The sequence below is a fragment of the Leucoraja erinacea genome, chromosome 9 (genome assembly GCF_028641065.1).
Source record: "Leucoraja erinacea ecotype New England chromosome 9, Leri_hhj_1, whole genome shotgun sequence".
In the NCBI taxonomy this organism is placed as follows: Eukaryota; Metazoa; Chordata; class Chondrichthyes; order Rajiformes; family Rajidae; genus Leucoraja; species Leucoraja erinaceus.
Genome location: NC_073385.1, coordinates 25,452,529 through 25,465,190, shown reverse-complemented (window position 1 = coordinate 25,465,190; position 12,662 = coordinate 25,452,529). Strand labels below are relative to the sequence as shown.

General features: G+C 43.1%; 1 protein-coding gene across 1 annotated transcript in view; it reads left to right on the top strand.

Moving 5' to 3' along the window:
* Positions 1–5,963, top strand: part of mdga2a (MAM domain containing glycosylphosphatidylinositol anchor 2a) — an 845,563-nt gene extending 839,600 nt beyond the window's left edge. The window contains exon 17 of the mRNA XM_055640389.1: positions 2,482–5,963. Within this exon, the coding sequence (XP_055496364.1) occupies positions 2,482–2,573 (92 nt within the window). The 3' untranslated portion in view covers positions 2,574–5,963. The remainder of the gene's footprint in view (positions 1–2,481) is intronic.
* The last annotated feature ends 6,699 nt before the right edge of the window (positions 5,964–12,662 follow it).

The window sequence follows — 12,662 nt, the reverse complement described above, 5'->3', positions numbered from 1 at the left end:
GGGGTGGAGAGGGAGGGGGGTGTAGAGGGAGGGGGTAGAGAGGGAGGGGGGGGGAGAGGGAGGGGGGGTGGAGGGGGGTGGGGGGGTGGAGGAGGAGGGGGGGGAGAGGGAGGGGGGGGAGAGTAGGGAGGGGGGGGGTAGAGAGGGGGAGGGGGTAGAGAGGGAGGGGGGGTAGAGAGGGAGGGGGGTGGAGAGAGGAGGGGGGGGGGGGGGGGGGGAGGGGGGGGAGGGAGGGGGGAGAGAGGGGGGGAGGGAGAGGGGGAGAGAGGGAGAGGGGGGGAGGGGGGTGGAGAGGGGGGGGGGGAGGGGAGGGGGGGGGAAATGACGAGGGGGGGGGGGATGGGGGTGGTAAGGGGGGGGTTGAGGGGGGGTGGAGAGGGGGGGGGAGAGGGAGGGGGGTGGAGAGGGGGGGGGGTGGAGAGGGAGGGGGTGGAGAGGGAAGGGGGGGGAGAGGGAGGGGTTGGGAGGGAGGGGGGAGAGAGGAGGGGGGGGGTAGAGAGGGAGGGGGTAGATAGGGAAGGGGGGTAGAGAGGGAGGGGGTGGAGAGGGGGGGGGGTAGAGAGGGGGGGGGAGGGGGTAGATAGGGAAGGGGTAGGATATCTTGCTGTATTTGATTTTAATGTTTGTAAAATTAGAACATTCGGTTCATCCTTTCACTGCTTTTCTCAATGTGTGATGCCACAATGCCATCCCTCAGATGTCCAATCACAATGGGTCTCATTTACATATCCCTCTCCCTCCCTCTCTCTCACTCTCTCCCCTCCTCTCTCCCTCTCCCCTTTGCTCTTCCCTCCCCCTCCCCCCTCTCCCCTCCCTTCTCCCCCTCGACCCTCTTCCGATCTTCCCTCTCTCTCTCTGTCACTCTCCCTTCCTCTCTTCCTCTCTCTCTCCGTCTATCTCTCCCCCTCTCTCTCTCTTCCCCTCTCTCTCTCTCTCCCCCCTCTCTCTCTCTCCTTCCCTCTCTCTCTCCCCCTCTCTCTCATCCTCTCTCCCCGTCTCTCTCAACCTCCCCCTCCTCACCCCATCTCTCCTCCCCCCCTCTCCCTCCTCCCCCCCCCCCCACCCCCCCCCCCCCCCCCTCCCCCCCTCTCCCCGTCTCTCCCTCCCTCTCCCTCTCCCCCTCCCTCTCCCCCCCCTCCCCCCCCCCCCTCCCCCCCCCCCCCCCTCCCCCCCCCCCTCCCCCTCCCCCCTCCCCTCCCCTCCCCCTCCCCCCCCCCCCCCCCCCCCCCTCCCCCCCCCCCTCCTCCCCTCCTACTCCCCCTCCTCTACTCCCCCTCCTCGTCTCTTCGCCCCCCCCTCCAACTCCCCCTCTCTCTCTCCCCCTCCCCTCTCCTCCCACCCCCCACTCACTCACCCTCTCCTCTCTCTCCCAGCCTATTTACAATAATTCCATCACTATATTGTGGACTCTTTCTTTCCAAGATGGGAATATTTGTAATGCATATCTTGTGTTTAGATTAACGTGTCAATATAATTTACAAAATAATCATAAAAAACAGGTTAAGAAGCACTGATCGACTTCCTTTCAAACTAAGAAATGTAAGGAAATTAAGCTTCAAATTCCATTGCATTGTTATGCGTACTTCACCAAAATATCTGAATGGTAAATAAATGTTATTACTTTCCGTTAATAACGCAAAGGAGCTCTACATGTGCACATGTAAAGGGCCGGTTGGTTCAAGGCAACCAACTGCCTTTGTAATATTTACACTCATTCCATAAAACTGTGCTTTTTCTTCCCAAATGCGAAACAATAATCCAAAAAAATATCACGTGGACAGCTATTTCATCACTGTGTTCAAGTAAATAAATTGGCTGCTGTGTTTCATAAAGTACCACTATGTCCACACTTCAAAGGGAAATCATTGTTTGCAAAGCACTTTGGGAAGTACTGAAGTCAGGAAAGCCTCTGTATAAATGGAAGTACATCCTTTTTTATCTTTAATCTTTATGCTTTCTGCAAAATGATGCACATTATCAGTGCAGGGCTTAACAATTCAGGAACAAAGGAATTCTGAGAGAAACACTGGGATTGAACCAACTAATAATATTACTAGTACAATTCCAAATTGTCCCCTTTTATTAGATCTATATTTTTCAAAACAACAAAAGCTTCGTGGGACTGGGATGAAAGCAAAATTGAGAGAACTGTAAAACTTTTGTGAATCCCCTTGCACAAATTGACTCCCTGCACTCCATTAAGGCAGTTCTTCCTTCTGAATCCTTAAGGCTGTATTTCTAGCATTGCGTGTTTTGAATAGTTATTCTTTTTAATTAGTAAAAAATATATACGGTAAAGGCCTTATTAATTTAGTATTCGGGTACCTATCAAGTGAAAAGTGTGAAATTATAAAGCAAATGGCAGCAACTTCAGTATTTTACTAGATACATTAATATTATAGCTTTTAATATTGTTGTCACTTTTTGAAATAGTTTACCTTTAAGAAATTTACTATATATTTTTTTTTCTTCTTAATTTAGACTTGAAAACTGGTGGCACAGTTTCCGTATTAATACATATATGGCTGTTTCCAATCACTCTTCTCATCGCCATGTTAAGCCATCGAAGGTGACCTTACTATGGCAGAGGCTGTGAAAGGATTCATCAGGCATTGCACAAAGAATGAGTCTTTATACATGGACCTTTAAAAAATTTTTACCAAAGATTCATCAGCTGACTGCAGATTCCAACAGTGCGATTGGTGATGAAAAGCATCATGGGAGTGAGAAGGATGCGAGATTTGAATTAAAAAAACAAAAATGTTCCATGAAAAGTCGTCAGCCCAAGAAAGATTTTTTTGTTGTTGCTTTGGAAGGATTTGAAAATACAACTGCATCTTGACGGGCTCCAAGCGAGCTAAGAGATTTTGACAAAGCACAAAGATTTAGCTGCTTTTATTACAGTTGAACGGAGATGCTTATCAACATGAGATATAATGGGCGGCCAACAAAAGAAAAATTCCTACTGAAAACAGGGTAAAAGATCTGCTGACAATTACTCCCCTTGAGAAATTTTCAGCAAAGCATTAGAAAACTGTGGGGCCTTGTCCTCAGCTGTTCATTCTGCTGTGAATACTTGATCTCACGATTGTCCATAGCAAACATTTAATTTCTCTCCTGCCCCCTTCACTGTCAACTTTGCTGTGCTTTATTACATGTTTGGTCTCTCTGCATGCATTTCTGCCCACTGTATGTGAACTGGGCACAAATAGTACATGGGCTAAATAGAAGTTTGCTTGTGGCCATAAGAACACAACTGGTCATATGTCTGAAGTGAGAAAACCAAACCACCATGACATGCCATAAAACCAAGTGCCTTCAATTTGAAAAAAATATATATAAAATTGCCTGAATCACTTAAATAGAAAACACTTTGCACTGCTAACATTGGAGTGTGTGTGTGAAACCTTTTGTATATATATTGCAGATGATTCCTACAATTAACAGGCAAAGCAAGCAACCACTGTATGGTTCCTCCAAGCAGAGACTCGAGTTACAATCGAAGTCCTTGGGCAAGGCATTCATTAAAGCCATCAAGGTGGCCGCAGCCTGTGAGCATGTGATTCTGTGGAAAGTTAACTTCCACCAGTTAGGCTGATATGGGAGCATCTCGTTGTACAGTGATTGCATAATGCGATGACCAGAGAAAAGGTCTATACAGGAGTGCACAGCCCAGAGAATTCAATCAGATGATGGACTGTACTTATTCACAGTAACCTCCATTCAGACTGAACAATAGGCAAGCTGTACAAGAGTATTACAGCAACAAAACTGTGCTGAATAATCCTGCAATGTTTAGGCTTGCAAGCACCAAGTTTTCTTTCGGACTCAAGACTTGACTGAAGACTGCAAGAAGGCTACATGCCTCTGCCCCATTATCCAAATCTGTGCAGATTGCTACATCTTATTTTGTTACTTTTGTGGGCCTGGAAAACATCGTGCAGCCTTTTGGAGCTCAAAAAGGACACGGTCACAATGGAGTCACAGGAAAACACATCAGACCTTAGTCACATGGTCTCAAACTGTTCCCAACCATCCTTCATCCTGCTGGTTTTAAAATTCTTAGATTTTTTTGTTTAAATTATTTGATCTTTTAAATTAATTCAAGAAATACTTTTTAGTCTAAAAATTGCATAATTGTACTCTATGAAATCCCGAGTATTGACAAAAAGAATCATATGCAAAAATTTGGATTTGAATTATAAAAAATTGACATTGGAGCATTAATGTGATTACTGAGTATTGATATAAAAAGCACAAGATGTAATAAACATTGATGAGGCTTGAACTTTTATTTTAAATTCCATGGAAAGTTGTCCATATTCAAGACAAATGGCTGCAGAGATGATTTTACATCCATGTTCAATAAACCTCTTTTCAGGTATGGTGTGACTTATTGCATGACTGATTGCTGTTATGGGAGATTTCAGATAAAACAGGAAGATAAAATTCAACTAGTTCCCAAACCTGCAAACTCATTCTTGATGGGCTGAATTCCGTTGCTGATTCCTGCAGCCACCTTCACCCCTGGTGTATTGTATTTGGTGTGAATTTCTTCTAATTTGCTCTTCAAACCTATCTCTGTACTTTTAACAAGGTTTCTTTACCACATTATCTTACCCGATATGCAATCACAGATCACTTGCATTCTTCAATCCAGCTATGCACGTAACCCTCATCTATCATTTTTATTTGGTCTTTTTTGATTAAAAGTAATGTTTAGTTTACCAAATTTGTCAGTTCAGTTGAAATAGTGTTCTTCTTATTCAATAATAGCAATAACCACCCGTACTTAAAAGTAGTGTTAGTGAAAGAACATTTCCTTTTATGTTCCTGTCATATGTCGGAGTCACTACAAACATCTTTCTCTGTGTGTTCTCAGTTGAAAATTACATGTTTTTGTTTTCTAGCTGGAATTAATCACAAAAAATGAAAAACCTAGTAAATGCAGCAAATGATAACACACAATAGTTGGAGCGTACACAATACCATGTTTTTTTTTTTTATCAGTCTTTTAAAACCCCGTTGGCGTGGACCAGTAGTCGCATTGAAATTGCAGTTATCACTATTCTCAGGCCATTTATACACCTATATTAAAAATTGTAAAGCTCAACAAGTGCATTGTGTCCTGTTTAATTATTCTGAGTATTTCGTTCCATAGCAATATGATTTTAAGGTTCATTGTCAGCCAATCGCAGTGGATCAAGGAAAACCAATATAGCTCAGGCAATTGCCCGACGCATTGGCAACGTACCTTCCAGACTGACATTCAAAGATCTTGGAGTACAAATTCGCCAATTGAGAAAAGAACAGGAGGGAGGGATACTTAAAAGAGGCCTTTAAAATTATGTAAAGTGTTGGTTGTCATTGAATGAGCATAACAATAGGCTACCAATATATAAAATTAGCAAAATAAACAATAGAAAATACTGAAGAAACGTCTCTACAGAAAGAGTAGCAGGAATGTAGAACTTGGAGATACAAGGTGTGATTGGTTGAAGGGATGAGTATGGGTGCATTTAAGAGGAGGTTGGACAAAACAAAAGATTGAAAGGAACAGAGGGTTAGGCCGATAAAGGAGAAACGATAGGAGGTGGCTTAAGTAAAACATAAATTACTGACATAGCCTGATTAAGCCAAATGGTCTCTTTCGATGGCACTATGTAGTCTGTCTAAAGTGGTTTCAGCAGAAAAAGCTTTCAAGTTAAGATGTAATGAAGCCCAATGAATTGATCACCGGTGCTTGAATTATACTGATTATATTGTTAAGATGCAAATGATACCTATGGCAATTCTTCATTAGCTCCCATGCCCGTGCATCTCAGGCCCTTTTTTGATTTATTGTGCATTTAAAGCAGTATTTCTAAAGCAAAATTAACTTTTATTTCACTTTTGTAAGCGAACTTCAGAAAGCAAAATATTGTGAACTCTACATACATGTCATAGCTCAAAAAGCAATTGTCACTGTCTAACTTAAAAAAAAAATTAGATGGGAAATTGTCAATTTTGTTGAACAGTTTTAAGTACAGAATATGCATAATAAATATTTTTACTGCTAAATCTTCCTGTCTCAGAATAAAAAAATATGGGGGGTTTGAAACTGAAGTAGTATAATTAAGACTAGTTATACTTCAGATTTTGGAAATCGTCACTATTGTTGGACATCTTTGAAAGCATTGTCATTCTCCCTTCTACATTAAGACATTATCGCATATTAAGTTTTGCTGCTTACTTCGTTTGCAATAAATGGGATAGATCATCATCATCATCTATTTCCGCCCAACCCTACGCCTAATATAGCCACTAGCATGAAAAAGATATTTGAGGGCAGTTGTAGTTATTTACATTTTATGAAATTGTTATGTCCCAGCAATTAGTATGCAAAATCTTGTTTTATGCTCAACATAGAAACGTAGAAATTAGGTGCAGGAGTAGGCCATTTGGCCCTTCGAGCCTGCACCGCCATTCAATATGATCATGGCTGATCATCCAACTCAGTATCCTGTACCTGCCTTCCCTCCATACCCCCTGATCCCTTTAGCCACAAGGGCCACATCTAATTCCCTCTTAAATATAGCCAATGAACTGGCCTCAACTACCTTCTGTGGCAGAGAATTCCACAGATTCACCACTCTCTGTGTGAAAAATGTTTTTCTCATCTCGGCCCTAAAAGATTTCACCCTTATCCTTAAACCGTGACCCCTTGTTCTGGACTTCCCCAACATCGGGAACAATCTTCCTGCATCTAGCCTGTCCAACCTCTTAAGAATTTTGTAAGTTTCTATAAGAATTCCCCTCAATCTTCTAAATTCGAGCGAGTACAAGCCGAGTCTATCCAGTCTTTCTTCATATGAAAGTCCTGACATCAGTCTGGTAAACCTTCTCTGTACTCACTCTATGGCAAGAATGTAACATTTGAAAGAAGTGTATGGCCTAATACTTTTTCTCCCTCAGCTCCCGAGTACTTATCCAAGATAATCCGTACCTAACATTTAAAATTATCACATGGTTAGATTTATTTAATTCTCTGTATATATGTATACAGTGTTTTAAAGTCATTATTACAATGATTGAATATTGAACTGTGAACAAGATCACTGACTGATAATTGTATCAACATGTGGACAGGTAGGCAGCTATAACATACTTCCAAGGGCCTTGGAATCCTCCCTTTGTGACCTTTTATAAATACATAAGGGGGAAATGGGCAACTAGAGAGAGAGTGGGGCCTCTCAGGAATTCACCTCTGTGTGGAGCCACAGGAGATGGGCAAGGTACTAAATTAATATTTCACCTGTGTATTTACCGAGGAGTAGGAGTTACCATCGAACAAGTACTGAAGGTACTGTCGTGTTTAAAAGTAGACAAATCTCTAGGGCCTGATCAAATATATCCGAGTACATTGCGTGAAACTAGAGAGGAAATTGCGGGAGCCCTGGTTGAAATTTACGAGTCGTACTTAAATACAGGAGAGGTGCCAGAGGACTGGAGAGTGGTAAATGTTGTGCCTCTTTTCAAGAAGGGCTGCAGGGAAAATGCTGGGAACTATAGGCCAGTGACCTTAACATCTGTAGTTGGTAAATTACTGGAGAGTATTCTGAGGAATAGGTTATACAGGCATTTGGATGGCAAGGGCTGATTAGGGATAGTCGGCATGGTTTTGTACGTGGGAGGTCGTGTCTCAGAAATCTGATTGATTTTTTTCAAGACGTGACCAAAAGAGTTGATGAGGGCAGAGCTGTAGATGTTGTGTACATGGATTTCAGTAAGGCATTCAGCAAGGTTCCGCATCGTAGGCTGCTTTGGAAGGTTAGATCGCATGGGATCCAAGGAGAGATAGCTGAATGGATAGCAAATTGGCTTCATGGAAGGAAGCAGAGGGTGATGGTGGAAGGTTGCTTCTCGAAATGGAGGCCTGTGACTCGTGGTGTGCCTCAGGGTTCGGTGCTGGGCCTGTTACTGTTTGTCATCTACATCAATGATTTGGAAGAGAAGATACAGGGCAAGATTAGTAAGTTTAATGATGATACAAAAGTTAGTGCTATTGCAGATAGTGGTTGTGAAAGATTACAGCAGGATCTGGATTGAATGGCCAAGTGGGCGGAGGAATGGTTGATGGGATTTAATACGGAAAGGTGTGAGGTGTTGCTTTTGGGACGTCGAACAAGGGCAGGACCTACACAGTGAATGGTAGGCCTCCGAGTAGTGTTGTCGAGCAGAGGGATCTAGGAGTACAGGTGCATGGTTCCTTGAAGGTCGAGTCGGAGGTATAAAAGGTGGTCAAAAAGGCTTTGGCCTTCATCAGTCAGAGTATTGAGTATAGAAGTTGGGAGGTCATGTTGCCGTTGCATAAGACGTTGGTGAGACCGCATTTAGAATATTAGCATTTAGGTGGTGCTTGCTTGAAGGGCCGAATGGCCTACTCCTGCACCTATTGTCTATTGTCTAATATTGTGTTTGTTCTGGGCACTATGTTATAGGAAAGATATTGTCAAGCTTGAAAGGGTTCAGAAAAGATTTACAAGAATATTGCCAGGATTAGAGGGTGTAAGCTATAGGGAGAGGCTGAGTAGGCTGGGTCTCTATTCCATGGAGTGCATGCAGGAGGATGAGAGGAGATCTTATAGAGGTATACAAAATCATGAGAGGAATAGATCGGGTAGATGCACAGAGTCTTTTAGCCCAGTGTAAGGGAATCGAGGACCAGAGGGCATAGGTTCAAGATGAAGTGGAAAAGATTTAATTGGGGTAACATTTCACACAAAGAGTGGTGGGTGTATGGAACAAGCTGCCAGAGGTGGTAGTTGAGGCTAGGCCTATCCCATTGTTTAAGAAACAGTTGTTCAGTATTCAGTATTTACTTTAATGTCATTTTAACTGAGTACTTACATACACAGAAGAAACGAAAAATTGTTTCTCAATCAGTTCCCGTCAGTGCAGTTGATAAAAACAGAATAAATACATATAGCTTTTAAAATTAAAATTAACATATCTAAAATAGGCCTAAAAATTGAAATAAAAACAGAGATTCAGACCTAACAGTGGCTTTGCTTTGGCAGGTGTCTAACTGTCAAAGTATGGGCGAGGTTAGATGTGTTGTGTATGATATATGGGGAGGGGACACAGTCCGTTAACTAGTCTTATTGCCCGTGGGAAGACGCTGTGTAGCATCCTGCTGGTTTTGCAGCTGATGTTCCTGTACCTCTTCCCAGATGGCAGAATGGAGAAGATGTGGTGTGATGGGTGATAGGGGTCCTTAATAATGGAGATGGCTTTGCGGATGCTACGCTTCTGATAGATCTCTAACAGGAAATGGAGTGGAGCACCAATGATCCTACTGGCTGTCTTCACTATCCTGTTAAGTTGTTTTTGTTCATAAGCCTTACAGCTCCCAAACCAGGAAGTGATGCCGTAGGTCAATATACTCTCGATGGTGCCCCTGTAGAAGGTCCTTAGGTGAACAGTAGGGAGACCTGCTTTTCTTAGTCTCCAGAGAGGGTGGAGCCGCTACCAGTTAGACAGGTACATGGATAATACAGGTTTGGAGGGATATAGACGAAGCAGCAGACAAGTGGGACTAGTGTAGCAGGGACATTGTTGGCCGGTGTGGCAAGTTGGGCCAAAGGGCCTGTTTCCACACTGTATCACTCTATGACTATGGATAATCCATTTTTCTGCATTGTAACTCAATTTTGTAACAGTGAGATAATGTTGCACAAAATACTTTTCAACCAATTTTATTCAAATTCAGCAATTATGGGTATTTATACTGTCAAATCCATGCCTCCGAAATACAGCAAATAACGGTGTCAACAATATTTTCTCCCATTTTATGTAATTATCAAGTTTAATGTGCATTAATTAAGAATGTCTTTATGATGAGATGTTATCTATTAAGGAATTGTGGTCATACTTGTAATCCATTGTGACAGAGTATCCATCACTATCTTAAGAATCATTGCATCCAGCACCAAACAATGACCAATTATTGCAACATCATATCTTAATTTGATAGATTCTGTTTATAGATGTGGCGGGAGGAAACAGCACATTGCCCAAAGCATTAAAAGGACCAAGATTGTACAAAAGTCTAGGGGTGTTTCTTCTGCTTCAGATAACGTATCAATGGAGAAGAAGTAATTGTGAACTATTGCATGGAAGAGTTTTATAAACTTGCCATTATTCTTCTGTCAATCAGGGCTGGTTAGTCACCGAATATCGCCATGTATTTTTTTTCTTTGCATATGCACTCTCTTATTTTGAAACCTGCTGCAACTCAAGTTAAATCTATAAAACAAAACACAGTCACATGAGGTTAATAAAAATAACTTTCCATCATTAAGCATCTTTTTCCCATTAGTTTTGTCTTATCTTTCTTGCTATATATTTACATTTAAAAGTTCAAAGATTTCGAATGTGGGTAGAAACTGGGCCATCCAGGAAAAATCCCAGAGTCACAGAGAGAAATTGCAAACTACACACAAACAGGATCAGAGATCAGTTTTGAACCCTGATCACTGGAGCTGTGAGGCAGCCTTGCATATTGTTAAATAACCAGAACCCCAAAAAGAAGAGTCTACTCCAATATTAAGAGCACACATGCCATGGATGGATACTTTTTGCTTACCATTAGCTGGATGGGTATAACCCATAATCATTTCACACAAGATAAGCACAAAAAGCTGGAGTAACTCAGCGGTAAAGGCAGCATCTCTGGAGAGAAGGAATGGGTGACGTTGACCACCTCACTTTTACTTCTTAATTTCAGTGATAAAGGCTCAATGGAATGGATAGGATAAGTTTAGAGGGATACGGGCGAAACACAAACAGGTGTGACTAGTGTAGATGGAAGTCTGTGGGTCAGTGTGGGCAAGTTGTGTCAAGTCTCCTGTCCAACTATTAACAACAAAGTAGCCTACTTGTACATGGCAAAGGTCTCATACAAGAATCGACCAAGAATTTTACATTGATTTGCCTCAAGACATCCTTATTTCTTTTGGCACAGAGACAGAACTGCATACAATAATCTATGTGTGGACCAAATGTCCTGTGCAATTGTAGCAAGACTCTCAATAATGGCCAGCATATCATCTTCCAAACTTCATGCTGGATCATATAAAATTATGAGAAGCATAGATAAAGTAGGCAGTCAGAACCTTTTTCCAGGTTGTGTAAATAGCTCGTTCTAAGCTTCCCCCCAGTCTAGTTTCAGTCAAAAGTGGGCGGCGTGACTCTCGTCAGCAGTGGCCTCTGCAGTCCGTCTGTTTTTTTATTATTTTCTGTTTCGTTTAAATGTAGTTTTTAATTATTTTTTGTCGGGGTATGTGTGTGGGGGGCGGGGGGTGGGGGAAACTCTAAATTCTTTCCCCTGCACGGGAGACCCGACCTTTTCTTTGTCGGGTCTCCGTTGTCGTTGGGGCTGCTACGTGGAGCGGCCTCCAGCAGGAACGACCTGGGGCTCCAGTCGCGGAGCTGCGGACGACTCACCTTCACGGAGCTGGCCGAGTCCGGAGCGGGTGGAGCTGTGGTGGAGCGCTGCTGTGGCCCGACCCCCGGAGATTCGGAAGCTCCTACCGCAGGTCTGTGGACAGAAATACCGGGAGCCCGCGGGTCCCTGGTTGGAGACCGCTTTTCGGGGCTTCCGTAACGGCGACTCCTCCCGCCCGAGTTGCGGGGTTGAAGATTACCTGGAGCGGGGCCTTACATCCCTGCCCCGCGCGGCTTGGAATTGCCGCGGGACTTTGTGAGCGCCCGCCGGGGCTCCAACACCAAGACCCGGTGCTTGGCCTTGCATCACCCGGCGTGGCTTTAATGGCTGCGGGACATTTAACATCGCCCACTGGGGGCTTTGACTCTGTCTTTGACTCTGACATGGGGGGGAGAGGGGAGTGCAGGGGAGAGATATGTTTTTTTTTTTGCCTTCCTTCACAGCGAGGAGAAGATGCACTGTGAAGGATGTTTGTGTAAATTGTGTTGTGTCTTGGGTCTTTTTCGTTTTGTATGTATGACTGCTGAAACGACATTTCGTTTGGACCTTAACGGGATCCAAATGACAAATAAATTGTATTGTATTGTATTGTATTGTATTGTAATAAAATACTGTCAAGCACTTGCGCATCTAAACTTTATTTTGGAAAAACACAATAACAGTTCCCCACTACCATACCTAACCACCACAGGTTCAATCTTTATATCTGCTTGGCAAACCCTTCTAGCCTCATGCAAGCAGAGACACTGCTAAAGGGCATGCAGTCCTAAGCATTCTCCCAGAAGATCGACATCAGACCTCGTGGGAGTTACCTTTTATAGGTCCTTGAAACGTGAGGGGCCGAGCCATATGGGGGTGGTCTCTTTACAGTCCACTAACTGATATTGATTATCACAGTACATGAGAGACATTTCCCTAACCCAATAATACAGTAACTAATACAATGTATCTGATGAAGTTTCTAGATGCAAGTTAACAAGATGAATTATGCACCATGTGCTTAAATGTTCAAGAAACCCAGACAAGGCTCAACACTTAACCCAATCAACATCTAGCCAAGTAAAGCTTTGCAACAATATTTACAATATGTATGTCTGGTTTGGCATTCACCCAATCCGTTTCATGCAATTTACACCTAATTGTAAGAATCCCCAGATGTCCCATTCTTTCCCTG